General features: G+C 43.4%; 1 protein-coding gene across 3 annotated transcripts; it reads right to left on the bottom strand.

Moving 5' to 3' along the window:
* Positions 1 to 633: 633 nt before the first annotated feature.
* On the bottom strand, positions 634 to 27,945 carry ZNF217 (zinc finger protein 217). Of its 3 annotated transcripts, none has more exons than XM_005524863.3 (6): positions 27,830 to 27,945; positions 12,212 to 14,014; positions 9,998 to 10,123; positions 7,586 to 9,166; positions 4,129 to 4,252; positions 634 to 2,969 (listed from the first exon to the last, which is right to left on the bottom strand). In XM_005524863.3, exons 2-5 carry the CDS (start codon positions 13,608 to 13,610, stop codon positions 4,143 to 4,145), a joined length of 3,216 nt encoding a protein of 1,071 aa, XP_005524920.2. In that variant the 5' UTR covers positions 13,611 to 14,014; positions 27,830 to 27,945; the 3' UTR covers positions 634 to 2,969; positions 4,129 to 4,142. The 3 variants fall into 3 exon arrangements, with proteins under 3 accessions (XP_005524920.2, XP_014109683.2, XP_014109684.2); XM_014254208.2 differs by lacking the exon at positions 27,830 to 27,945 and adding an exon at positions 27,164 to 27,287; XM_014254209.2 differs by lacking the exon at positions 27,830 to 27,945 and adding an exon at positions 19,833 to 19,927.

Raw genomic sequence — 27,945 nt, 5'->3', positions numbered from 1 at the left:
CATTCACAAGGGAGTTCAGCTGTGCCTTCCATGGCTTTGGATGGTTCTGGAAATCCCAAATTCTGCTCGGAGCAGCAAACGGAGCCTGGTACTCACAGGTACCAAGCACAGAATGTTCTGTCCTGGCTCTCACAGGTACCAAGCACAGAATGTTCTGTCCTGGCTCTCACAGGTACCAAGCACAGAATGTTCTGTCCTGGCTCTCACCAGTACCAAGCACAGAATGCTCCCACATTTGGAGGGTTTCACCCTCCCCAACAGCGCTGCTTTTATTAAATCCAGAACCTGGCCCAGCCTGGACATCCACGAGGCTGTGCCCCCTCATTAATGCCCCCTCATTAGTGCCCATCCATGGGGCTGGTGCACCCTTGGGCTCTCATCAGGTGAATTCCCCTTCTCCCAAGGATGAGTTGCCTTGGACCAGTCTCCCCCCAATGCTTTCCAAGCTGATAATTTGAGTTTTGAGATGTGGTCAGAGGTGCTGGTGAGGTCGGGCACCTCAGGAGAGTTCCAAGGGCACAACTGCCCTAGGAAATTTTGCAGAACGTATTTGGTTTAAAAAACTTCATTTAATACAAATTATCAAGTCTCACACACACACAAAAAATACAATTGATGCTCCTCTCAATGTTATTATCACAAAAAATGCATTTAATAACTCAGTCTCCTTTCTTGAAGGAAAATAACTGCAAGAGAAGAAAGCAAAAGTTTCTTCCTTATTTCAAGACAGATTTTCTGGGGAGTGACTCAGTATTTTCATGTAACTGAACATGAATTTGGATTTGGTTATTGGCAGCTTCTCCCTCTCCCGCAGCAATGCGAGGATGGTGAAAGGTCAAGTGAACATGAATTTCCAGGCAACTCCTTTTAAGCCTTAAAAGCAAGACACAGAAACCAGTTTTGCAAAACACCAACTCTATATTTACATCCACATGTAATAATATACTCAACTAAAGTGAAATACATCATAAATTAAAAGAGTAATGTGTGCCTGCTGCTTGCCCACTTCCGGTTCCAACAATTAAAATAGAACAAAATGGAATGAAATAAATACATTTTAAAAAGGAAAAAAAAAAGGAAAAAAATCAACAATTTGTACCTCTATATATGCACTGTTATTTCCAAAGGAACATACAAAACCAGTAGTATCCCAATAGTTAATACTGATGGGCAAAGTGTGGTGGTGCTGCCACGGAATGGAGTCTTCAGGTCCATTTTTCCATTCCAACCCAAAAAAAAAGCCTTGAGGGAAACTGTACCAGCATGAAGGGAGATTAAAAACAAACAAGCCTCAGGTCTGTTTGCTGCAGCACGTTAAAAAGCAGCCCTGCCCCGTGTGGCACAGGCAGAGCAGCTCCAGCCACGCCGGGACAGGGAGAGATCACACACAAAAATAGATTAACCCTTTTCCAAGTGAACTCATCTTCAAAAAATAGGCTATAAAAGTGCAAAACTAGGGAAACAAAAACATCTAGATTATTATGTACATATGGCTCAGCTTATGAACAGGAAAACAGGTCAATAGTGTACAATTTCCTGATACACAGCACTTCATTCCATTGCCAGTTTGTGGAGACATTAAAAACCAGTCCCATTTACAGGAACTAAGACAACTGGAACATCTCAAGTTGCATAATGAAAAAACAAGAGTTTCTAGGTTTTGCTATTTTACATTTGCTGTAGGAGGGAAGAGAGAAAAATGAACAGTGCAAAATATTTAATTGTTTTGTTTTACTAAAATATATGGAAGTCAAAGCCAGGTACAGAAGGAATTAACTCTTAACTACAACTTCATGAGAAGAAACGAGGAAGGCAAGTCAAAATATGCAACAGTTCTGCTTTACTGGCTGGTAACTGGCCATCTTCCCTTTACAAGAATTAAACTGCATGTGCATTAGAAAAAACTCTTGTTGTCTTCACAAAAAAATAAAAGGAGACATTCTCCCATCTACAGGTTATTTCTCACGCATTTTAAACACCCAGTGGATGCTAAAAGTTGACATCAAGAAGCTTCCAAGCACAGTCAAGTAGACTCCATCACAGCCACATCCCTTTTGAAGTCTGGAGAACCCAAATTCATATTTCAAGGCTGTTGTTTGAGACTTTACAGCTTTGGACAAAGGTGCAAAGAAGTTTTTTTTTTCTCTAAATGTGACTGTGTGGAGCTTAGTACAGAACCAAACATTTGAAACGTGGAGATTATTATTGTTTCTCAAGCAAGTCCCAGGGATTTTCTGTCTGGATGGTGGCAGAGGTGTTTTTAAGAGGCTTCTCTGAAAAACAGCAACCAATGCCAAGAGAAGAATCCAAGCACATTTCAGGAAATCCAAAATGTCAAGTATTGCCTCATGCTTGCATTTAAAAAGATGCTGGAAAGAGCCCCAGAGAAGCAGAGCCCTCCAGCATGTCCTGGTCCTCACCCAGCCAAGGCAGATCAATGTCAGCACCGTTGCTTTAATGTTCACAACATTTATAAACAGGACAGTTTCAGACAGTTTATTTGGAACTTGTTTTAAAAAACTAACATAGTTCAACAGGAAAAAAAACCAACAGATGAGAAACTTTCACTTATGAAAAAGGAGCATTACGCCAACAGGATTTTCAACTTCAGTATTTACAGTTTACCTGAGGTGCAACGATATATATTCTTTCCAAGAGAAACTCTTCAGCAGCGCTCAAGTATGTAAAAATAGAACTCCTACCTAATATTTGGTCAATTAATTCTAATGAAAAATACTCAAAAGTCAAGGTCAAGATATACATTCTCCACACACCTTCATAACCCAACTGTTTAGACTACTTTGTATGGCTATTTGGTACAAAATGTTAAAATAACCAATATTATAAAACTGTAGTGTTTCTATATACAGTACAATCACAGCTTAGTTCAGTAGCTTTCACCATTTTCTCTTCCTCAGGGGATGCACTGCAGCTATAACTCCATGGAATATGCACTTGTGTTCTTAGACCTGGGGGGGAGAAAAGAGCAATAAATATTAAGTTTGTGGTATACAGCTCTAAAATAGTACAGCTGAGTTTTTGTTGTGAGGAGTGTCTTTATAACAAAGGGAATTCCTTCCACATCCTTGCTAAAGAACTGATACTGCCATGGAAGTCTGGATTGTCAGCTTTACCTGGGAAATGAAGTCTGCTTTGGAAGATGCTCAGCCCCAAGAAGAATTTCAGGCATTAAATCAAGTTAACAACACAACCAGACACATCCATGCTTAGTAGGGGGACAATAAGAGCAGTAAGATTAGAAGAATACCAAGAAATAAAAGTGTTTTAAAAGCTGTCAACTCAATGTTAGACAGCTCTGCTCCCAAAACCCTTCCATAAAACCATGTGTGCTGGCCCAGGTGCTACAGCATTCCAGAAACACTCCCTAAGTATTCCCCTTAAGAGGGAAATGATCTGTAGCTCTGGGTTGGAAAAAGGCAAACAGAGCTGTTTATTTCCAGTCCTACAGAGCACTTCTGTGCTGAGCAGTGAAGGGTGCTGCAGACACAAGGGTGCTCAGGGCTCAGAGCCAGCTGCAGCACTGAGATCACCTCAGCACCAGGGTACAGCTGCCACTTGACCTCCTTCCCCAGGAGAGCACACCCCTGTGCTGAACACAGGGAAAACTCTCTGGAATAGCCTCTGGATGACAAGAAGCTGCCAGGAGCTGTCAGGAAGCCCTGCCTCCCCTCAGGACTCACCCAGAGCTGTGGTTTGAGGAGCCCTGAGGGCTCAGCAGGGGCAGAAGGAGCAGGGTCTGCACCACAAGCCCCAGGACCCAGAGCTGTGTCACTTCTGCTTCTCCACCCTCAAGGACTGACTGAACTTCAACTCCCCGACCTCCACTGAACACTTCCCACTGCAATTATAACTAATTAATATATTTCTCTAGTGTTACCCTCTGGTTCCTCCTCAGAAAGGAGCATCCTGTACCTATCAAACAAACATTACCAGCACTCCAAAGAAGCTGCCACGCCAGCAGCTGGGGGCTTTACAGGAGGAGGCAGCAATGTTTATCTTTTCAGGCTCAGACTTTCACAAGCTCCCCTCACGCTGTGCAGGACCCTTTGATGCCACCAGCACCTCACAAAGCATTTAAGCAACAATTAGTTCAGGAGGTTTGTTTACCGTTCTTGAGTGATTCAGTTCTTCTTGTCACTGGGTCTGAAGGGTGTGTTCCCCACAAAGGGCTCGTAACTTCTCTTCTGCAGCAGATTGCTGGGTAAGTGTTGGTATGACACTGATCTCCTTCCTGGAAAAAAAAAAGTCATTTAAGGCAGTTAGCATTATTTCCTGCTCCTCTCACTCCACATCAGCATCCAGAATCCAAAATGCCTTGACAAATCATCTCACAATCGGGCCTCAAAAATATAGATATTCCTATTAAATGAAATTCAGGATCCAGAATAAATACGAGGGGAATGAAAAGATAATTTAACAACTTTGTGCTAAGTTTTATCCAGTTCTAAGTTTCACTCATTTTATTTTTAAGAAATGTCTTTGCTTAACTCATCCCACAGCAGAGGCCTCACCTAAGGAGGTGTAAGTGCTGCACCCTTAATGCCTAATTCAGTTCCTGCATTCATCTGAAAACCGAATTTTTCAATGAGTATTTGAGAGGGAAACTGGGGATACTTCATTGCTGCCATCAGCAGTTCCAATACATGGAACTGGTGACACTTTGGAGAGTGTTAGTACACATTTACTTGCAGACCTTTGTTAAGCAATTTTCAGTCTAGTATACAGGTAGTTTCATGTTTATCTGAGACCATTAATTCAGATTTATATATGTGAAATCAATGCCAGTTCCATACTAAGTCTTACTAGCTTAGGCAAGCAGTCAGAAACACTTCATAAAATTAAGGCAAAAAGTCCAGAATCATTACTCCCACAGGATCCAAAAAGCCCGACTGCCATCCATATTCCATGAAAGCTTCCAGTGCAGCATTGGAAAAAAACTCTCGAGCTTTAATTAAATTAAAATGGCACAGCTAAATTAATATTACAACAGAATCCACGGAGCCATTGGAGTGTGTCACGAGCAATTGTCTTTAATTTGCAGCCTCTGCCAAATCAATCAGCCAACAGGTTATCCTTGATAACATGTTGCCATTGCAAAGGCAACTAATTTGAGAATAACACAAACTGAGTGGTTTCAGAATGTTTCTGTCTCTTCAGGGCAACACGGGATGGAAAAGCTTACAAGCAGTAAGGGAAGGCATCATGCTTTAATCAAGTTTGCCAAGTGGAACATATTCTCCTGACAACTCGATCCAGCATTTAACATGCGACACAACATGTTCGGGGCACCTCCAGGATGTTGCCACAAGGCACACGGGCCCTTAGAAAAAGGTTTTGACATCGTGGTTTATAAAATCAGCAGGGTTCAAGCAAAGACAGGGCAGAAAAAGCTGCAGGTCTGCACCTGCATGGCCCTGCAGATGGTACCACACAACACGGCTCCCAGAAGTTGAACTCAAGAGAAACTCTTGTGTTTCAGATTTTTAACGAAAAACAGAAAGAATTTAAAGAAACTTTTATCTTTGCTCTCCACCCACAATAAAATTCTAACACTGAGAGGTTGCTTGGCTGTTACTTTTACCCTTCTCAGGAACTATCAAGGTTTGTGTTGGGTACTTGTAAGAAAATGGGTTGAAAAAGTAAGAAATTAACCTTACAGACCCACATCTTCCTGCCCAGGGCTCTTAGGGCAGTTGCTACAAAAACCCAGCAGAAGGGGGTTTGTTTCACCAGTCTTTCCAATGGAAGGAACAGCCAGAAAAAGTTGCTTTTCTCGACCTGAGCCAGCACGGGGTAATGAACAATGAAATCCTCATTTCCATGCCAACAATGCTGTCAAATTAGCTGCAGCCACAGTTGTGAGAGCTCTAAATAACAAAAACCAGTGAGAAGCTCTTGACTGCAGGGCAGCGTCTCCAGGCTGGCACCAAGGAAGAGGAAGCAAAGCCCAGCTCGGTGATTTCTCTGGCACAGGTGGAGGTTCCCAAACAAAAGCAGGTGGATTCCAGTGAAGTCAGTGTTTAAAACCAGCTGCTCCTTCAGCAGGCTGCCCTGGCTCCATCCCTGCACACCTCACTGAGCCCTCTCTGCAGCTCATCCCCTCCCATCGCCAGGAACCAAAGCTCACAGCAGCTCCTGTGCTCCTGGCCAGCCCTGTGCAGAGCCCAGTGGCCACTCTGCATTTCTCACAGCAGCTCCTGTGCTCGTGGCCAGCCCTGTGCAGAGCCCAGTGGCCACTCTGCATTTCTCACAGCAGCTCAGGGTACACAGACACAGCTCTGCACAAAACCAGCAGTGAGCCCATTCCCACACCCCTCCAGTGACTCAGCTGTGCTGCTTCTCCTCCTCCACTCCCTGCCCAGCCTGGGCACACAGCTCTGACACTTCCCCTCACCTTTCCCTATAACCCACTAGGCGAGCCTGCATAATTACATAGAAATATAAATTACTTATATGTGATACGTTTTTTGAAGCCCATAACTTTAAAACAAGCAAACAAAAACCAGAACAGAGTGAGCCAATATGTTTTTTTTTGCCTCATCACTAAATAGGAATTCAGTATTTGCAGTTTGCTCTGACCTGAGGAACACACCCCCGTGCTTTTTACCTTCCCAGACTATTTCAGAGGAACAACTTTACTGCTTCCACAGGATGGGAGCATTCAGAGTTCAGGAACTCCACAGACTTTAAGACTACACAGCCCACACAGGCTATCCATTTTTATAATGGGATCTTCGTCTCAAAATTCAAAGTCCTGTATTTGTAGCTAAGTCCATGCTGATCTCAGCTTCCAGTCATAAATACCACCTTCTACAAATAGTCGGACAACTGCTTAAACATCACCCAGCACCTTTTAATCTTGGCCTCCTGCTGACTTTTTGAAAATGTTGACCAAGGACAAAACAAAGCCCATGTATTTTTTAAGTACCAGAGAGCTCCCAATACATCACAAATCATTTATCTCTGCTAGGCCCAGAAGTTTCCACAGAGCATTACTACACCATAATTAGAATAGCAGAGATCTGTTGTCTTGATTTAACAAAGTATTCTGTTCCTACTGAAAGTTAAACACTAAGAAAAAAAAAAACATTGAAGAGCAGAAGATTTAAATCAGTTTTATGATACAATACATCCTTTTCTGCTCTTGAAGGGAACAACTGTCCATGGCAGCTTTTTTTTTTTCCCCAGAAAGTTTTATTAATATTCCAGATGGTCCAAGATTTCTGGCACATTAAGCCAAAAGGCTCATTCCATATCCTGGATTAGTCAACATGTCTGGAGCTGTCTGATGAGCAAACAATACATGTTTGCCATCAGAAACCCATGGCAGCAGGGGGAACTTGAGGAACTTCAGTTCCTTCTTTAAAATTCAGCCCTTCCACACATATTTCCCCAAGCCAGGAGTTTACTGAACCTGGATTTTAAGTTTAAAATCCAAGCACTGACTGGACTTGGTGAAATGCTAAGAACAGCTGTATTTTCCATGTCTCAAGGTGGGCACACATTTATTTATTATATTCCGTTCCCCTCTGGGTGTGTAAGAGGAGGAAAGAGGGATTTGTACCTTCTCCTGTCGAGCTGGTGACTTGGCCATTGCTAGATCCACAAGAACCATAAAGTGATCCAGAGCTGTATGGCTCGTAAGGTTTGAGAGCAGTCAATGCATTGGCAGGATCAACATCATCTGCACTGAGGAGCCCTTGTTTGGTTGGCAGAACAGAGGATGCGGCTTTGGGGCGAGGGTATTCCTGAGGTAGCAGATTTGCATATCTGTTTGCAACACGAAATCTGCTCATTTCGTATCTCCTGTAATTAGCCAGAGGAGAGTCAAGGTGCTCCACAGCTACCAGAGAGGGTTTCATCCGCTTGGAAGAGGTTTCTCCATAGTCCAGAGCTGCATTGCTCCCGGATTTACTGCACAGATAGTCTCTCCCTCGGTGGCAAGCCCAGCCAGGTTCATTGAGGTGAGACTCCAGAACCCCATTCATGCTGCTGTTGATCAGACCAGACTGAGTCACTGGGGCACCCAGAGCTTTGATTTTCGATTCAGATCTTTTTACTCTGTCCAGTACTGGAGAGATACCGGAACTGGAGTGCACTTCTTGCTGAGGTTGTCTGTAGTTGTTTGCCTGAGCTCCAATATTACTCTGCTGTTTATGAAACTTGAGGTTACTCGGGGCTGTACTGCTCGACTCGCTCACGGAGAAGAGAGGGGCTTTGTTCTGAGGAGGGGCACATTGCTTGGCTTTCCCTGCCTGCAGTGGTTTTTGCTGGGGGTTTGTGGAAGCCTTGTTTTTATTGGGATGGAGAGGCAGAGGAGGCACATCCTTGCCCAGCAGGGCCGGGGGGCAGCCTGTGCGCCGGGCCTTGGCCACGGCCTTGCTCCTATAGCCGTTCTTGTTAACAGTGTCAGGGTTGTACTTGTGCATCAGCCTCTGGTGCATCATGAGGACCTCGGGGTAAAATGTCCTGTAGGTGCAGAAGGGACAGGTGCTGGGGGCCAGCAGGCCTCTGCTTGCAACCACTGAGCATTCCTGGGAAGTCTTACTGGATAAGTCCAAGGGCTGCTCATGGCAGTCCACGACAGGTCTGCGTTTGTAGTTCTCAGTGCATTCTTGCATATTGTTCACATTTTTCCCACCAATAAAAGCACAGATATACTGGACATCATCTTCCTCTGATGCCACAGAAGCCTTTCTCTCTCTTTTAGGCTGAGCTTCCTTGGTTTCCTTCTCAGCCTTTAGTTTTTCTGGGTAAGGAGCGGGCACGTTCTCAGGTATTTGATTCAAACTGCTACAAACAGAACCTTTGTTCGATTCCCTGGAATTGTTCTTTACTTTTAAAAAGACTGTGCTGCCTATTGCATTGCTCAAGGACAGAACTTCCTTTTGCTGCTTGGCAGGTGGGCAGCTCTCAGCATCTTTGGCACCATCAAAAAGCCTCTTCAGATTTTTGGTTTCTGGAGCAGCATCAGCAGCCAGTGACAGCGCTGTCTCCTGACCCCGCAGGGAACCTTTGCTGTCACCCTTCCCATCAGCAGCGCTGTCACCATGCCTGTCCTTGTGGTGTCTCTCTAAATGATACCTCAGGGAAGTTTTCTGGGCTGCTGCATACTCACAGAATTCACATTTGTACGGCTTTTCACCTGCAACACAGATATATCAGTAAATAAGTCTGACATTTTAAATAAGTCTGACATTTGAAGTCTTAATCACAAATGCAACGGAATACTGTGGACTCTCAAACATTAAAATTGATTTTTCTCTCTGCCTCCACACACTCCTAAGTCGCAAACTCATCTAAAACATTTAAACAACAGTATCTTAATGTTTTTACCAACTACAGTGACATCTTCTGGCTGGGCTGGGATGTTTCCACTGGCTACGGATGGAGATGGGAGCTGACAACGCGTTTGGCAGAGATAAGCAAAGAGTGGAACTCTGGGTCAACCCCAACGAGTTGCAGCCCTTGATCACCCCAGAGGTGTCCCATTCCCAACACAAACGGGACAGCTCAGCTGGAAGAGAGCTGCTTCCCAAGAACACACAGGCAGGAGTAGGGTGGGTTTGTCTGGCTATGCAAAACAAGGAGCTGGGTTGAAAAAGAGACTCAGCTTTTCCCCAGGTAGCAGCAGCTGGCAGAAAGCCAACTTAACACTTGAGAAATTGGCTGGTTTTTTAAATTAAAACCCAACCCTAAACTTTTGCTACACTGCTTAAACTAGAAAAAATTATAGCTTTAAAATATATGGTTTTAACAATACTTAATGTAATTAGCATTGTTCAAAATATTTATACTTATGTAAATAAATTTTAATTGCAACTATTTAATTTTGTTTAGAATTAGAGAAAACTTTGTTCTTAAGATCAGTAATTTTGAAGGCAGATTCCATTTTTCATAAGCAAAATCAAACATTTTACCCAAGTGGATTCAGCAGATTTCCCTCCCCAGCCCACAAGGTGTAGCCCCCATTTACCTGTATGAGTTCTGAGATGAATATTGAGGTAATAATTGGAGCGAAAATACTTTCCACAGTAGCTGCATTCTCTGGAGGTTCCAAGGGTTTTAACTTTTGTTCTTTCCAAACTGTCTTCATTTTTATCTTTGGGAGAAAATACAGGCATATTATGAAGAGCCAATGCAAATTTGCAGTCTTGTTTAAAACAGTAACTGTCTTTTTTAATGACAAACATAAAATGACAAACTGCTGTCAAATTCTGCACTCTGCAGGTAACTTCTGCTCTGTTTTGCTGCACTCTGAGTAACAAAAACACAACAGTTAAAAACGTTTCTGTGCAGAACACTGTGGTTTGTGACTGACCAAGGGGCCCAGAGAACAAACAAGATGCAAAACAAGATTTGAAGAAAAAATGTTCTCTTTATTGACCCACAGGACCTTGATAGAGAATGGCCCATCTCAAATACTCACAGGTTATAAACTGTACTGTTCTATTAAAGGGATGCTTGAATTAGTGTGAGTAGGATGATTCAGACTAAAAATGTGCTCTGTGCACAACAGCCAAACACAAAGAGGTGGGGAAGGAAGGCAAATGCACCTTTTCTTTTGAATTAATTCTAACAATGGTATTATTCATGTGCTAATCAATGGAACGTCTGTATAGGAACACTCCTTAGATTTGATGAGGAATATTTTCTATAAGCACCTTAGATTTGATGAGGAATATTTTCCTGTATTAACACGGAGTGAGGAAGCGCCAGGGGGTCCCGATGGGTGCCCCGGATATTCCAGGAACAAATGCAGGGATGATGAAGCGGTTCCACTCCAGTGCAGAGGCAGGAGGTGCCACAGGAGGGCGGCAGGGACAGCAGAATGACACAGAATTCACCCCAAGCCCACCAGCAGCCACAGTGACTGCGCTGCAGCTCCCACTGAAAATCCAGACAGCTCCACTCAATACCCAAAGGCAAGGCTGACTGCAAACCTTGGGAGGAAGGAGACCTTTGGCAGGACTAAGAAGTCGGATATATAATAGACTTTAAAAAGCTCTTTGAGGTTCCTGCCTGTTGGAAAGTTTCTCTCCTGGAAATGCCGCGCATGGCTCAGCCCTGGTGAGTTAAACAAACAGTTCGTGTCTCCAGAGGTGTGACTCAGCAGCTCACACCAAAATCTGCTCTGCTTTACGATAAGGCACCGAGAAACAAAATAAGCAACTTCACATTAGGTCATCATTTCATTCCTTTGTTCCTGCAGGCAAAAGAAAGGGCTGCACATTACCAGAAATGGCGAAGTCAGCCCTGTGTGGGTGCCAGGACATTCTGTACGTCGTGTCTTGCCCTGAGATTATGCAAGTGTCTGTTCTTTAAAGCCGGCTGGGAGCATGTCACACAGAGAACAGGAGATTAGCTACGAGACTTTCTGTCAGGCCTTTTGTCCCCCGACTTGCAATCTTTTTCAATTAAGGAATCATTCAGTATCACTTGCTTTTCCATGACACTGTGACATGCAGAATTAATCCAGGGTAATGTACAGATGGAGCCCATCTATGCTGTCAGCAATCCTTCCAGGCAGAGGAGTTAAATATACACCTTTCTCACAGACAGGTCCACATTTTAACAGCCTGTGCCCTTACACAAATGTTTCAAACATGCTGGTTCTGACATTTAGGCTTTCAAATTACTGCTCAAAACAAACACTGAACTTGTAGTTAGAAAAAAGTTCTAAACTATTCTTTACTTCCAAGAGCGTAAAAAAACTGCTGGTGTCGAGCACTGAACGTTTTTTGGCCTTACAAGATAAAGGGAGTGAAAAAGTGAAACTGCAATTATTTGTTATAAAATACTCTTTGTAAAAACATGCACTGGATGACAAGGGCTATGGAACACTCCAAAGCATCCAGTAAAGTTAGAGATAAGGGGTGAGTAAACAGTGATTTTTTTCTGATTGTTAAACTTGTTGTTATGAAATCTACTTCAATGACTCCAGTACCTACAAGAAGCCCCAACACAACTTCAAAGACCTGAAAATGGCAGCATCCAAACCTTCCTTACCCTCTCATTTTCCTCTGTTCCCTTTCCCCCACCATAATGCTCCCTATCTAGTTTTTTAACATTTCCTATCACATTCTGAAAAGAAAACAGAAAAGCACCACGCATTCCTTGGCTCTAATGAGCTCCTAAACAACTCTCAGTAACAGCCACTTCAAACTGAAGTGCTCCCAGTGCTACTCACCTAAATTAATTGTTTCTGGAAGCCCATCTTCAGAGCCATCCTCAGAGCCTCCTTCCATCCTCTCTGCTGCCCCGTTCTCCTCCAGGTTCGCAATGATATCGGCACAGTAGGTCCTGGCAGCAGTGGAAGTCTCTCCATCACCCCGCCGGTCCCTCTTGTGCACCCTGGAGTGAAGGACCAGCTGGTGGTATGTCCTGAAGGCTTTCCCACACTCGGAGCAGTGGGTTGGCTTCTCTTTGTTCTGGGATGATTTAGAATCCATCTCCATAGAAGGCACTTCACCAGCGGGATGTTTCAGTTTGTCCTGGGTTAAGCTACCATTCCCTGCAAAACCGCTGTTTTTATTTACCTTTGACTTCCCTGTTGTTTCAGCCTGGCTACCTTTATTTGCATTCCAAATTTCACACAGTTCTTCTTTATCTGAAGATGACTCATCGTTGTCTGTACTTCCTTCTTGTCCCGGTTCTTTAATCTGCCCGTGACCAACTGCAATTTTACCTTTGGTAGCCAGCTGCCACGCTTGATACGTGGTGAAAGGATCCAGCTCAGCGATCCACTTGGCAAGTTTCTGCAGTTTGTCCTTTTCCGGAGCTGAATTTGGTCTCAAGTTCAAGAACTGGAAAAATTCTTGGTTTTGAGATGTTTCTTCTGCATTGACTTCAGCAGTCACTTGGGGGCTTTCACCGTTGGGAACTGATTCTTTGGTGTGCACTTTACTGTGCTCAATTAGAGTCTCTTTATTGTGAAATAGGAAACCACAAACCATACAAATTTTGTAAGGTGACGTTACATTTTCAGTTACGTGCTCCTGCACCACCTCATTTATTGTTATGGGGCCTTCAGAACCTTGTTGGTGCTTGTTTCTAGAACCAGGTTTTCCAGTGTGCGTTCTCATATGATTTTTGAGGAACCACGGCTCTTTAAATCTTCGCCCACAAACATTACACCAATACGTGAAAGAATCTTTATGCTTTTTCATGTGTGCTTCAATGTCAAAAGCTTTATCAAACGTTTGCCCACAAACTTTACAGCTGAGTTCTTCGCTGTCCTGCTCGTTGCTCGGTGAAGGTGAGCTGGTTCTTACCTGACATTTATCCAGAGGACTGAGATACTCTGCCTCCACCCTGAGCACGGCGGGCTCGCACAGCGTGGGCCTGTGCTGAGTTAGCACGTGCTTCCCCAGCTCCTCGGGGTGCTTGAAAGTCTCGTCACAGAACATGCAGTCCAGGGGCATGCAGCCCTCGGCCTGCAGCAGGAACTTCTCCTGCAGGCTTTTGTAGGAGATGGTGTTTGTTCCTTTTATCGTCATGGAGGCATCGCTGGTCTCCATCTGGGCGCCCACAGCGCTGGCTATTCCCTCGGGTCCGTCCATGTATGCCAGGAGAGGCTGCGTGGGCATCTTTCCTCCCTTCTGCTCCCTCTTACATCTCTTAATGGCAGCCTGCACTTCTCTGGGGGTGCTCCCTGATCACAGTAAGGACACTTGTAGAGTTCTCCAACATGTGCTTACAAGTCTGCTCAGCTGGAAAACCTCTGCCAGGAAAATGATTTTTTAATTTATTTTTTTTTCCACCAGCAAAAAATTGGTTCTTCTTAAGCTTTATGTGCTTTCACACATGCCAGCAAATGTATCCAAAGGGTCACTTGGCAATGGGATGAGGTTTTTTTGAATGGTTTCTTCAGATTTTTCAAGTCTACAGATACAGTCAGTTGCACTTAGCTTTGTTGCACAAACATTTCAAATGATTGCATTGGGTAAAATACACTCAAGGCCAAGTTCAGTGCCACAAAGAACTCCAGCACCTGGAAAAGAGAGGAAAGAGTTAGTCAGACTTTTCAAAAGAGAAGTATTGTCTCCCAGATAATGAAAATATTAGGGCTGAGAACCATCAAATGCTTTAGAACAAAGTGTATTTTTAAGAGCCAACAAGAGATAGGTGGAAAGCACCCGGGTCACTTTTCTACCAGCCAAAGTTGAAACAGCTTGGTTTTGAACATCCCTCTGTTTCCAACTGTTATTTCTTTGCAAGACTTTGTCTGTCCCTTCTAAACCTGTTCTCACCCGTTATATAAAGCTGCTGAAACCGTATTTCAGTGCACTCCTGAATTCATAACAAACGCAGCAGCCCAAGTAACCTTTCCTTGAACCTGTAAAACCACAGCAGAACTTCACTTGTTTGTCCTCCTGTTAAGCAAATTTATTTTTTTTTAAGACCAGACAGCTTGGAATCAGCTTTTCTAGTTCTGGTACAAAGGAAGTGTCAGCACAAATCTTTGTATTAAGAACCATTCACCCACTACTCAAAGCTTTCCCTATCACCCACAAATTTACCATGTCTGTGACAATTCTGGGCTGGTACAATGAGAGCATCTCAAAATTTTGTATGAAGTAATGATACTGCTTCTTGAACAGTGGTTTAGTATTTAAATAATCCAAGAGGCCAACTGTTACATTATAAAAACAAAATTCTTCTGCTTTCAAAGTGGCACAACACAAAAATGATTTATTAATCATACTCACAAAGGAAGGTTTAAGATTCTACAAGATTAAAAAGGGTTATTATATAGTTAATCACAACTCAAATTTAAATCTCTAAGTTTGCTGAGCTATAATGCCTGCTAGCAGCAACTCTTGAGCCACCACTTTGGGCTGATAAATTACAGTTTTGTGAAGTTCAGAACTCCAGCTGATGAAATTTCTGGTTAAAGGAAAAGTCTAGCAAACTAATACAAGACTAATATAAACTGCAGAAGAATCATTCTGAGGCATTTCCAAATAAAGTAATAACTAATGAAAAGAATTCATTCAAAATCTGACTCAAACTTTGGCAAATTATTTCCTAAGAGCCAGCTGGCCAGTGACCACATGACTTGAATTAATATGCCCCAAAACACATTATGCTCTATAACTCAGAATAGAAAACATCATGGACACACTTGGGCTTTAAAATTCACCTTGATTTCCACCTCTGCCTTGCTTTTATATGGAAAAAAAATTAAGCATTGTTTTTCATTTGACCCAAAGAGTGGACAACAATTCAACCACAACCCTGCAATAGCTCAGGCTGTCAGGTTTCCACAATAAAGATGTGATTATCAATAACTCAGCTATTTCTGATCAGAGCTGGTTGGACAGAAAAAGCAAGTCTTGAGCCATTAAATCTTGCAGCATTTCAGTAGAAATCAGCCCAGGCAAGAGAAGCAGTTGGGGAAGGAAACCTCAGCACACACTGGCAGGAGTCATGGATCCAACATCTCAAACACTTCATCCACTTCCTGCAGCCTTGCCCTCAGAACACTCCTCGCTTTTCATTTGAAAAGTCAGCACCTCCTTTCCCATCATGCAGACCACAAGATCCTGGGGCCTAATGAACATGGGTAAAAATAGAAAATAAAATAGAAAATAAAACACCACCACACCAGAATGCCAGGAACGGAAGAAAATTATTGTTGCCAGCTGCTTGTCTTTCATTTTTTTCCTGTTTCTCCAAAGCTTAAAGTCTCCTCACTGCCCAGTCCTCTAACCCAGGTTTACACAAACAGCACAATATCAAGAATTTTCTAGGGGTTTTTTTATCCAAATTTGTTTCAGCCCTGGGCCAAAGACTTATCCCAGGTTAAACACAAATGCAGGATCTTGCAGGGTAAGGTGGAATATAAGAAGGAACAAATCACTGCTGATGGCGACAGAAGCTGGATTTTCTGCAGCCAAAGTCTCTTTCCTAACTCTGCCCTTTACCCCCATTTTCAGTTTTATCACTGCCATGATTAACACTTCCTCTCTGCAGAATGACTCAAAAATCTCCCATAACAGGCAGGTTCAGGCTGTGGGGTGACACTTCTGCTTCTACTGCAGCCTTTGCCTTTCTCCCTTCCCCACTCAGCTCAGACCTTCCCTCACTCCCAGGTGAAGGAGCCAGAACCAAAGTTTGAAGCTCAAGTATTCAAAAAACTTTTCCCCTTTTGTAAAACATCAGGAAAAAACAACATATCAAAGGCTGCTGGTTAGCTTGTTTTATACTTCATGTTTCAACCTGCCTTTTTGGTCTATTTCTACTAGAGTTTTAAGAGGTATTTTTTACCCAACATGCTACAGCAAAGCTCAGTGAGTATCTGCCTGAAAATAACTTAAGCTTCAAATTAAAAAAAAATAAAATATCCAGGCAAGATTAAAAAAGTGGAACAAACTTAAGAGTTGAGTGTATTTGCTTTCAGAGCCATAGGGAAGTGCTCTGCAGGAAAAAGTGTAAAAATCATGCTAGAGAGAGGCCAGAGGCATTTCTGGGGCATGAAGGCAGATCCAAAGGGCAGTGCCTGGAGTCCCACAAAGAGAACTGCTGGGATTCATCAGCCACTACTTCCTTGCTCATGTCTACAAACAGAAAAAGCCAATTAAGGTTTGTTACGCTCCCACTTTGTGGCACTACAACAAATACACACTAGAGCAGCAAGAACTGAGTCACTGGAGAAAGGAAACAGATGAGAAGCAGCAAAATCCATCCCCAGTGTCCTGTCCTTTGGGGCATTCTGGGGTGAGGTGAGGGACAAGAGAGCCCCTTCTACCACGGGCCACCACACAGGGCCCTACCCAAACCCAGCTTAGGATAAAATCAACACTGTGACAGCCACAGCTCCAGGATTTTTTAGAATTTAAGTGACAGGCAAAAGATCACATCTAGGGGAGGCCTCAGGTTGGTCACTGATGGGTGAAAAATCCACCTCAGTCAATCAGTAACATTTTCTCTGCTAAGTCTTTGGAACCAGGGCTGACACCTCAGCTGTCTGACAAACAAAACCTGTCCTCACAACCACACAAATACAGCATGTACAACCACCACCTGAGTCATGAGAGGACTTCAACAGGAGCTTGGGCCAATTTTGGTGGCTATCAATAGGTCTGAAGCCCAGTGGAGGCTTCATCAGAGCACTGTGAACCCTCCACCAAGCAGTGCTGGCTGCTCAGCGCTCTCACTGCTGTTCATAGAGACTTGGAGCAGCTCTAAGAAGCAGACACAGCTCATACTCTAGGCAGCACTGCAAACAGAGCAAGATATTCCAGTTTCAGGAATCTGCAATGCCTCTTTGCAGCTCTTGCTCTTGGATACACAGGAGAGAGCACCTACATACTGGGAAACAAACCTGCAGGTAGCATTTCTGAAGGGAAGTGCAGATATAACTAGACAGGAATGTATTTAAACTGAGAAGAAGAGAGAATACAAGTACTGGAGTCAGGAGATGAGGCAGAAAGCTCTGGTCTTATTCTGTATCTGGTGATTATAACTTCACTCTGATTAGACCCGTGGCTTTTACAAGCAGGCAGGATTTTATGCTCTCGCTGTTCAGACAAGCCAACACATGCCAGAACTACAACCCAAATATCCCCACCAGGATTTCACCCATTAGTAACAAACCCTTCTTCCTACTGAAGATAACATGCCTTGGGTTTGAGGACCAAAAACGCTGATTAATTACATTCCTGTTATCCAGTACCCTGTAGGCAGCAGGAAAACTGTCCAGAGTTGCCTCAGTTCTGTTGGTTCCTTGGAAAAGTGGACAACCTGCAACACTCTGACTGTGGCTAAAGGTCTGTGCAGGAGCTCAACAAATAAAACACAGTACCTGCACTGCTTCTGCCTTCTTTCACTTTCAGAAGACAAAAGGACACACCAGTATCAGAGATACTGAATAAAGGAACAGAACAAAACAGGAAACCCTTCCTTCCAACAGCTGAAAAGCGATAAACTCGCTACAGATGAACTCGAAGTTGGAAATAAAGAATGACCGATCCCCCGCACAAAGCAAGTCAAGAAATGCCATTTGTGCCTTCCCTGCCCGTCTGTAAAGGCTCTCCTGTCCCTCCTGCCCAGCCCAGGGCCCGCAGGTTCAGGGGCAGCTCCCAGGGGAGGGAACAGGGCAAAAGGCACCTGCACAGCTCCCCTGGACTTCTCCTGCACTGACCCATCCAGAAGTGATCAATTTGTCTCAGTTCCAGGGTGCCACCTACTGCACTTGATGCAGCTAGAAATATATTTCAGCTGAGAAAAAAGAATAAAACTACTGGAGAAGTTTTAGCCTCAGCATTTAGCAAACTTCAGCTCACAAGTGAGTCATCCCTGGCTGAGTATTTCAGCAGGTTCCCAGCGATACCCATTATATTTATAAACACCACAAAACACCCATAAAGATTCCACTGGACAGATGAGAACACCTTGTTTTCATTGCACTTGCCACACAACCTAAGAACCACACCAAAACCCTGCTGCATATAAATGGATTATTAAAACAGAAAAGTTTAATTAAGTGCCTGTAGAGAAATTTAATTTATTTTTATTAAATTACACAACCCAAGACAACACATTACAGTCTTGAAGATTTCTTTGGGAAATGACCTATCAGGAGTAATTTTATTGCATTTCTACTTCCTGCATTTCAAAATTTCCATGAATATGTAATAAAAACTCTAGACACACCTTTCAGAGAATAGCAAAGTCTAACCATTGAATTTCCCATTTTAAACACATTACAGAGGCACTGGGAATAAAAACTGTATGGCAAGTCTCAGGATAAACAACTATTCTTTGCTAATTCTGTGCTGCAAAACTATTGTTAAACTGTTAAAAGCAACATGGAACAATTACAGAAGTTAAAGTAGTTGCTGCAACACTTTCTGAAAAAGAGAAGTGAGAAAACTTGAAGAGTTACAGCCAAATCCAGGACGCTAAAGTTACTTTTCTCCTCTGGCAGATAAAAACTCAGACACAACTACCTCAACAAACTCAGATTCTCAAATTCAAGGCCAGCAGCAAAATTATCACTGCTTAGCTGACCAGCTTCTTCCAACTGCTGCAAATCAACCACCTTAATTTTTACTGGATCTACTGGACTTGAGAAACTTATATGCAACTCTCATTTCCACTTAAAAAAAACCCTGCAGTTCTGCTCGTGTTTCAAGAAGTTTCAGGATATTAAGAGTCATTTTACATGAACTGTTCTTTCCTCTTGGTGTGTTTATACCCTAGAACAGACTGCTGGTAAATAGATTTTACACTGCTGATTGCTTATTGGAAATTACAAGTTTAACACCTTTTTTTGCTTCCAATTTCAAAGATTTACTGTAGTTGTTCCAGTCCTACCTAATGGATAAAACAAACCAGTTAACATCACTTTTAACAACACCTCACTGGGAGCACAAATAAAAGTTACCTTATGTATGTTATCTATTTTATCTGAACACAGCTGTATTCAGGAGTAACACTGATCAAGGCAGAGCAGCTCATGCATAAATAAATGCAACTTCAAATCCTCAAATAAAACCTGAGCTGAGGCTGAACTTAAACTTATTTAGAACATCTTTTAATATTAATATACATCACTGCATAAAGCTAAGGCAGCTGCACCACACCTAAGAAGTTAAGCACAAATAGCACTCTAAAATAGCTCCTCACAATATTTAGGGGCTCCAGATTTTGGGATACCCTCCAGTGTCCTGGCTGAGCATGGTGTCTGCACAAGCCATCAGTGACCCCAGCTCCATGCTGGGAGCAGTTCTGGTGTACCCTGGCACTCCTAAGCTCCCACACTTAGTGAGAAAGCGAAGTGTTAGCGTGAGGTCCTCACTCACCAACTGTCCCAAAAGGTGAGTCAGATTTCCAAAATCCACGGCGTGAAATTTCGGGTTTGTCTCTGCAGGTAGCAGGGCTTGATGGCAACCGCGGCGCTTCCTCTCCGCGCTTAAGCAGAAACGCACGCGTGTCACGCTTCGGGCCACGAGGGGGTTTCCTCCCCGAGGCAGAAATGCCACTGCTACCCCAATCTGAGGGAGGGATAGCCCCCAATTTTAGGGAAGATGATGCACTATTTGCTCCACAGACCATGACCTTATTTCTCAAAGAATACAAGTGTCCATCGCCCACGACTCAAGTGACAACGTTGGAAAGTTATAAAGGTCAGCCCAGATAAAACCCGATTTTGCAGACCAGCACAGAAGCCAATAATTATTCCTCATTACTGGGCATTCTGCTGCTTTCTAGGGAGGGAAAGAGCTACTCCCATCTTTAACAGTAGATCATTTCACACAGCTTCTCAGAGTGCTCTGTCAGTGGAGGAGCACGTGAACGATCCCAGTGCTGCTTCTCATCCACACCAAGCCTTTTATACCAACTGTGCAAGCACAAAACTGTTTTTAATACTTTGTTAACAGTTCAGCCTGATAAAGAACTAACACGAGCACTTGTAAAGGAAATGGAGATTCAGGGGGAGGAAGGGGAGGAAGAGAGTTGTTTGTTTCAGTTGCAGGAAAGATCAAAACGAAGATGTTCAGGTTGAAAAGAGAACATAAAAGATGACCCTAAACTGGAATTTCCACTCCCTCCCATCTGCAAATTTAAGTCCCCCTCGTTAGTCTTCATCCTTCAGGCTTGAAGATTTCAAAGTCATCCTAAACTTAAACTCTTAGGAGGGTTTTCATGGCTTACCCTTTTTATCCTCTCTAAGAGACGCTCAGTTACAGTCCCTTCTAACAACACCACAGAGATTTCCAACACAAAGATCCTAAAACAATTCACAAAAACAGAGTGAGACATACACAGACTTCGAGACTGTTATTATCCAAGCATTTCTGCACACACACTTCAGAAAGATTTTGTGTTGAAAGCCCTTTTGTAGTCAGATAAAACAGACACACATGCGAGTCATTTTCCCCCTGAAGTCTCACAAACAGGATTTTAATCACCAGTGGAAAATAACTCATAGTTAATAATGAACAATATTAGGAAAACTCCCTCCCCCCTTCTCAGACATCTATACTAATAAAAACAAAGGATATCCTCTTTCTCTAAAAAACCTTTTCCTGTGGAGTCCCTTTTTCTTGAAGACTATATGTCTACCAGGGTTTTGGCAGAGGATGGATGAGCTGAGTGTGTCTCCTCAGAGAACTGAATGCCTCTTCTATCAAAAGATGTAATTAGGCCTTTTAAAGCAGGGAACGTATAAGCTTGCAGCATTTTGCACATGGTTTTCCTCCACTGAGCAAGAGCAAATATAAAAGAGACTAATTCTTGGCATTAAAGGAGGAAGCACTACAAGTATGTATTGACTTTTAAAGTTCAGAAGGACTGCCCAAACTGCCAGATTTTTTTTTCCTTTTTTTCCCTGTGATAGGAGAGAATTTCGCAGGAACTACAAAACCAAAGTGTACTTTAGACAATAGAAGTGGCCAATACCTGTTGTAGAAAAGCTGAAAGACACAAGAACAATCCTATTTTAAATAAGTCTGGGACACATTTCACCACTGCTGTAGGATGATGCAACTTAATTAAATCACGAAGTTACATGCACTTAAACTGGCAATGACCCCTTACCTTACAAAACAGTTTATTGTTCTCTCCACAGCAGGTAAAGGCTCTTGGTGGAATGAGTGATACATTTTTACTGTTGAGTCAGTCTCACCTTACACAGACTGCCTTGTATGTTTAGTCTTGGTATTCATTTAAAAGAAGGTATTTTCAGAGACCTTAAAAGCAAATTTGACTTTTTTACTTCTTGGCAGAGGGATGCAAGGTCTCTCCAACAGCCACAACTACAAAGAAGTGGTAAATTCAGTTTACCAAATTAGACTTAATTCCTTATTACTCAAGAGTCAGGAGTTCCTCTGCAGCAATTACAGGCAAGCTGCATCCCTTTGGGCACCATAGGTGAATTAACAGGAAAAGAGATTATTTTACGGCTCCTGCATTTGAGAGAAGTGGTCACTTCCAAGGAGCTCCCTTTGTTAAGGTCACCAATGTGCCCTAGTGCTCTCACCTGTGATTCAAGTCTGAATCCAGCTCTTACCCAGCACAGCTCAAACTGCTGCCCCTTGGAAAGAACAGAGCAATATCTGATCCCTGTCCTCTGCAGGGCACTTGGAAGTTGTCACTCTCAAATACAACCACAATTAGGTGCTTACAAAAGCCAGTCCTGAAAGATGGAAGAAGATAACAGCGTCCAGGGAAAAGACATTTACTTGTAGTTCAGTCATCCCCTGGAGCAGCATCTGAGGATACTAAAATAGAAAAGTGATACAAACAGACACATCCAAAAGCTGCCTCCTTTCTCCCATGCAGGTGGGAGAGCTTCCAGAGACTGATGGAGACTTTTTAATTCCCCACCTTACATTGCCCCTCCCGGTGGGCTGCAGGGATGTGTGTGATGATGCATCCCACAGCACGGGCTGCACAGGCCCAAGCTGGCTTGTAAAGCAGAGGCAGCATCAGACCCCAGTATCAGACCCCAATTTTACCAGCATTAGAACAAAAAATAAGTTACAAACAAACAGGAAAAGTGAACAGAAATTGAGACTTCTCTGGGCCACCTTTACATCCATTTCCTTAGACATCCATTTTCCAACCATCAGGCTTTGGTGCAAATCTAAGCAGATCTAATTTGTTTCTTCCTGAGCACCAAAAGAGAGGCTGAGACAACCCCCAGGATTTCACCCATGCAGTTCTCTACTATCACAATAAAGTGCAAGCACAACACAAAAGGCCTCAGTTTCCCTGATGCAGCTCAATCAAAGGCAAACTGCAGTCCCTTTATTACAGTGAGAAATGCAAGTGTACCTATTGCGCATAAACAAACTCAGACTTTGATACTTTTAGTTACATAAAATCTGCAGCACATAGAAAAGCACCATCCAGTCAATTATTCACTTCTGCTTGGATGGTTTTCTGCTCCAATCTTGAAGTCACCCTGATCTACATAGATTTCCCTGCATATTCTACCCACATTTCCTCTTGTACTTTCTTTTGAAATCCTCAAGGCAGCCTGATAAGCAATTCCATCTCATTGTGTTTCCAAACACGTATGTCACCTATATTTTTAATTTCAAACTCATTTCTCCCAGCATGTACACTCTCCTACTTTGAAACTGCAAAGTCTGCTCTTATCACACCGCTTAAAAAAAATAAGGAGGAAGAATCGAGAGTTCTAGATTTATGATAAGCTATAAAATATGCTCTGACCAAAGTCATATGATTATAACAGTAGAAGTTTTAATATATTTTTCCCATTGACATACACCCACATTTGGCACAAACAAGCTTCATCAGCAACAAAAGGAGATTATTTAGCAATTTCACTGAAGAAAAAAAAAAGTTGATTTCTAAAACCAAATTATTTCAAGAGAACAACTTTCTGTTTGGAAGCACATAAAAACCTAGGTAAGTTTAGACTGAAAAAGACTTTTTAAATCTTAAAATACAACATGTGTTGAGAGTCTTACATAGCTTGGTCATATCCTTTTCCTTACTTTTGTATTCAGTTGCAAATCTCTTGTGGAATGAGTCACATCTCTCTCAAAGCACGCATACAGTAGTCAGCAGAATCCCCTCAGCGCATTCATGCACCAGGAAGAAAAACTTTTTTGTTCCTAAAGTCACCTTAAGAAAGGCTGAGGGGTCATCAGAAATGCCCCAAAGTGGGTTAAAAGTTAAAAGCAATTTGCAAATAATGCAGATATGAGATGTGGGAAGGCTCTGAGGGGGGCTGGAAATGCAGAGTGTCCCCAGTGAGAGCCGAGCTGGCACATGGCAGCCCTGCTGCAACCCAAAGGCTCCCTCCTGCTATATTTAAAGACAATACCTCAACAGTTAAGTATTACAACATTTGAAGTGAGATAAATAAGCATAAGACACAGGCAAATATCCTTGGTTATTTAATCATCCTGAAAGCAGCGTGGAAGTGTGAGGCTGAGTTCAAAGGTCAAACTCTTCTTTCAGCTTCTTGCAAAGAAAAGAAAGCTCAGCCCATTTTACCTTGGGGAAAGGGGGGGCTGCTCTTTCCATATGCCAGCATTTCATAACACAGGAAAGAGGGAGTGTATTTACATATACACTGGATGGAATCTTTTCCTAGGACAATGCATTCCAAATCAAGATTCAGGTTAGAAAGAGCTGGGACAACAAAAAGTCCCAAAGAACAAAGGGAAGTTAAAATTTACTTAACGTTTCCCCAGAGCTTCTTAATTGCAAATTCTCAGATTTTTTTTTGTAACTAAAAGTTTACTGTAATCGCTGTTTTGAAAGTCTAAGTGAAAGCCACAGTTCCCTTTTAAAATAATTTCCCCCTGATCACAGCAATAACTTAGCACTTTGTATAAAATATGGTATTAATCAATCAGCATAGTTCTAAATGAAAACAGTGGGGCAAGAGGAGATATTTCTGAAGGTTAGAAATAAGTGCTCAAAAAGAAATTTTTGGAGTGTGATCTAATGAAAGGAGAAACCAGAATCAAGTAGCCTTTTGTGTAAGACAGTCTGATAAAAAGGTGCTAAAGTTTATTATCTTCCTCTCTTTCTAGCCCCTACCCTAAATCTTGCTCTCCCCACCCCTCCACCAAAACAAAGCAACACCAAAAAACATTATTCACTTAAAGAGGAAAAGAAATCCTCTAATGCAAAGCCTGGAAGCCATTCTCTAAAGACTACTTAATATGAAACTTTGTTTACAAGATACCAATATAGCCTCCTTACCACACTCAAAACCAGAAAACATCCACTTATTTAAAGAAATGCTTTTTCTATTTTGATCAACAAGGACGTCGGTATTCATTTCAATTTTAAATTCGGCCCCAACAGTGCCATAAGAATGTTTTAAACTCATCTATGATATGCACTGTTTGAGAATGTTTAAACAAAGGAAGTAGGAAAAGCCTTAAAATACACAGCAAAACTTAATGGCTTCAATTTTCAAATATATCCTGATTGCAGCATGGCAAAATTATTCTCTTATGCTCACAGTCAGCGTTCAGAAAGAATAAGGGCAGTCAGTAGAGTAATTTGTCCCACTGGAAATTCTGTATAAAACATCTACCTAAAATAAACAAGGCTTCGCAGCAAGAATCGTCAGCTGCCATTAAGGACACACCTTAAAGTTCTTACCACACAGTAACTAAACAAGTACAAACTAGTGGCGACTGTTTGCTAGTTTTGTCTTAAAAGTTAATGAGATCAATTCATTGCTCAGTATCAGATCCTCAGATCATTTTCTGCGAAATGCAGCAGACAAACAACCCCCAAAACACGAACATCCAGGCTTTGAGTGGCTGATGCGTTATCAGCAAGCCTGAGCTTCTTGCAAAGGCGAAAAGAAATAGTCACATTTAAACCTGACACCACGTAATAGTAAAAGGTAAAACACTGAATTGCTCAGAATCTGGAGCTCTGGTACTGGAAGGCAGCTGTTGTTCCCCTGCCTTTTCTTTTGTTGTGCTTAATCTCATGTCAAGTCATTCAACCAGCTCCAAAGCGATGAAGACATAATTGAACAACCTTAACTAAAAACTGATCTACTGTTCCTCAACTGCCATATATGCTGTTTGAAGATTAAAAAAGGCTAACTTATGAAAAAGAATCCACAGAATTTCAATCAGCAACTCTGCTGCATGCAGAAGAGTTGCTTGGCTGAAGGCCAAGCCAATCAATAATCACTGTAATAACCACGGTTCTAAAGTTATTTGTTTTTCATATTCACCACCCTGAAAAACTTAAAAGGCAAAACTTGAAAACTCAGATGCTGATTTCAGGAAAGAGCTGTGAGATCGGAAATCCAAGTATTTTGTTCAGCATGACGAGATTGCTCATTAAAAAAAACACATTGCAGAAAGATCAGTGATCACAAAGCCACATTCCTGCTACAGATCTTAAAATATTGACTCAGTTACAGAACTAGTAAAGGGGAAGAAAAAAAACCCTCCTCCACCCTCTCCCTCTTCCCTCCCCCTCTGCCAAAGAATGCAGTTTATCCTACTTATTTGCAACTGTCCTTTTCTATTATCCAAGGAAAGGCTGAAACCTCAGTGTGGACATCCCAAATTAAAGTCTTAGTCGTACTCCCAAACCTCCAGTTAATAAGAGCTCCTAAGAGCAATAAAACATGGCGTTAAAGCATTTGCAAGCCATTGTCATAGCCCTGTGCTCTGCTACCTTTGCAGCCACAGAACCAGCCCCCACCAAGCATGGAAGCGTTGGTCAGCAAGTCAATGCCTGCTATTCAACTTGTAGTTAGGCGTTTTATTCCTGTGTCTTCCAGATCATATCACTCCTGCATTTCACGGCCTAATAAAATGTGAAGAATGATATGCTCCCTTCTCTCCCCCCCTCCCTGCATCTGAAACTGCGTTATTTCCCTCTCTTCTTTTTTCACACATTCTTACAAAAACTTCCCTTTTCACATACTTCTATAAGAAAATATTTCACTGCAGCTATACTTCAGTTCCTATTTCTATTTTCGATTTTCACTAGATTCTTCTGCTCCTGCCTCCCCCTCAAACCCACTGGTAGAAACTGATGTAGTTTTAAAGCTTTCAAGGTCATTTCAAAAAAAAAAAAAAAAAATTGCCTTAAAAAAAGAAAACAACCTTTAAACACACAACCCCCCTAAACTCAACCCTTTTCACATTCAAACGCCTTTCATCAGCAGATCAATAACCCAACAGAAAGATTTTTGTTCCCCACCACTTCAAAACTATTACACTTCAATTCAAATACTTACTGGGAGTCACACAGCACATTTTATGGGATGGCTCATTAGAGAACATACAGACCTTACTTTGGGTGCAGGTTTTCTGTGTGGGAGACAAACGAACAAAAAAAGCCTCACACCCCAAAACAGAAAGTCCAGGGGGCATTACGGAACAGGAATGAAATCCAATCTCTGGATATTCTAGAATTTTATTGTCCTCGCCTGGCAACCTCTTTTGTTGCTTACGAAGTCAGTTGAGGCTTATTTATTTATTTTCTAAACTTCCTATTCCCCTTTAAAAAAAAAAAAAAAAAAAAAGCAACACGATGCTAAAGAAATGATCGGGAAGGCTTTGCTCTTTGAAAGACAAAGGTAAATGAAACAAAAACTGGCAAAACGGATCAATAAACTTTTCATTAACAACCCCCCCCCTCCGCCCCATGAGCCACTTACTACAAATCCTTCTTCCAGGAACATCTTTGACTCACAAAGAAATAGTCTCTTGTCGCGGCACACCCCCACCCCGGCCGAGAACGGCCCCCGGGCCCGGCCCGGCGCCTCGGGGCGGCCCAGCGACCCCCCAGGTGTTGGATGGCAGCGCGGCCCGAGCGGGGGCGGCAGGGGAGGGGGCGGCGCGGCGGCAGCGCGGGGCCAGCGCCAACTTTGGGGTGGGAGGGAGCTGGGGAAGGGCTCCGGGCCCCGCCCCCCGCTCCGCCCGCCCCGCGCTGGGGAGGGGGCGGCGGGAGGGGCCGCTACCTGCGGCCGCGGGCGGGGCCGGTGCGGCCACACACACCTGGACCTTCCTCCGCCCCCCCGGCCCCGCGCTGCCCTTCCTCCTCCTCCTGTCCCCCACGGCGGCCGGGACAGCGCGGGGACAGGGGGGGTTCTAAGCCCCGCTTCAAACCGGGGTGGGGGGAGGGCTGCGCCCCGAACCCTGCAGACATCCCGGCGGCAGCGGCCTCCCCGCGCTCACTCGCACAACCGGCCCCTCACGGCAGAGGCCGCCCGAGGGACGGGGCTGCGCCTGCCGCAGGTGCCCCCGGAGGGCGGGGGAAGGTGAGGAGGAGGAGGAGGAGGGGGCCCGGAGCCCCCGGCAGGTGCCCCCCAGCCCTGCCTCACCTGAGCCGAGGCGCCGCGGGGGAGCGGCCGCGCCGCGCTCGGGGCACTGTTTGTAAACGGCTCCGCGGCAGCTGTTGCTCGGGCAGCCCCGGGCCACGCCCCCGGCCCGGCCACGC

The sequence above is a fragment of the Pseudopodoces humilis genome, chromosome 19 (assembly GCF_049639895.1).
Source record: "Pseudopodoces humilis isolate 2021_Gansu_Grassland_sample_001 chromosome 19, ASM4963989v1, whole genome shotgun sequence".
NCBI classification, from domain to species: domain Eukaryota; kingdom Metazoa; phylum Chordata; class Aves; order Passeriformes; family Paridae; genus Pseudopodoces; species Pseudopodoces humilis.
The sequence above is the reverse complement of the archived record's forward strand: the minus strand, read 5'-3'. Positions and strand labels throughout refer to the sequence as shown.

What these genes read in the sequence shown, in the direction of transcription:
- ZNF217 (XM_005524863.3), bottom strand. Translation starts at nt 13,610, where the DNA reads ATGCCCACGCAGCCTCTCCTGGCATACATGGACGGACCCGAGGGAATA. An exon ending in TCCAGAAACAATTAATTTAG is followed by an intron (nt 10,124 to 12,211) that starts GTGAGTAGCACT and finishes TTTCTCCCAAAG; the next exon opens with ATAAAAATGAAGACAGTTTG. An exon ending in CACCAGCTCGACAGGAGAAG is followed by an intron (nt 4,253 to 7,585) that starts GTACAAATCCCT and finishes TTTTTTTTCCAG; the next exon opens with GAAGGAGATCAGTGTCATAC.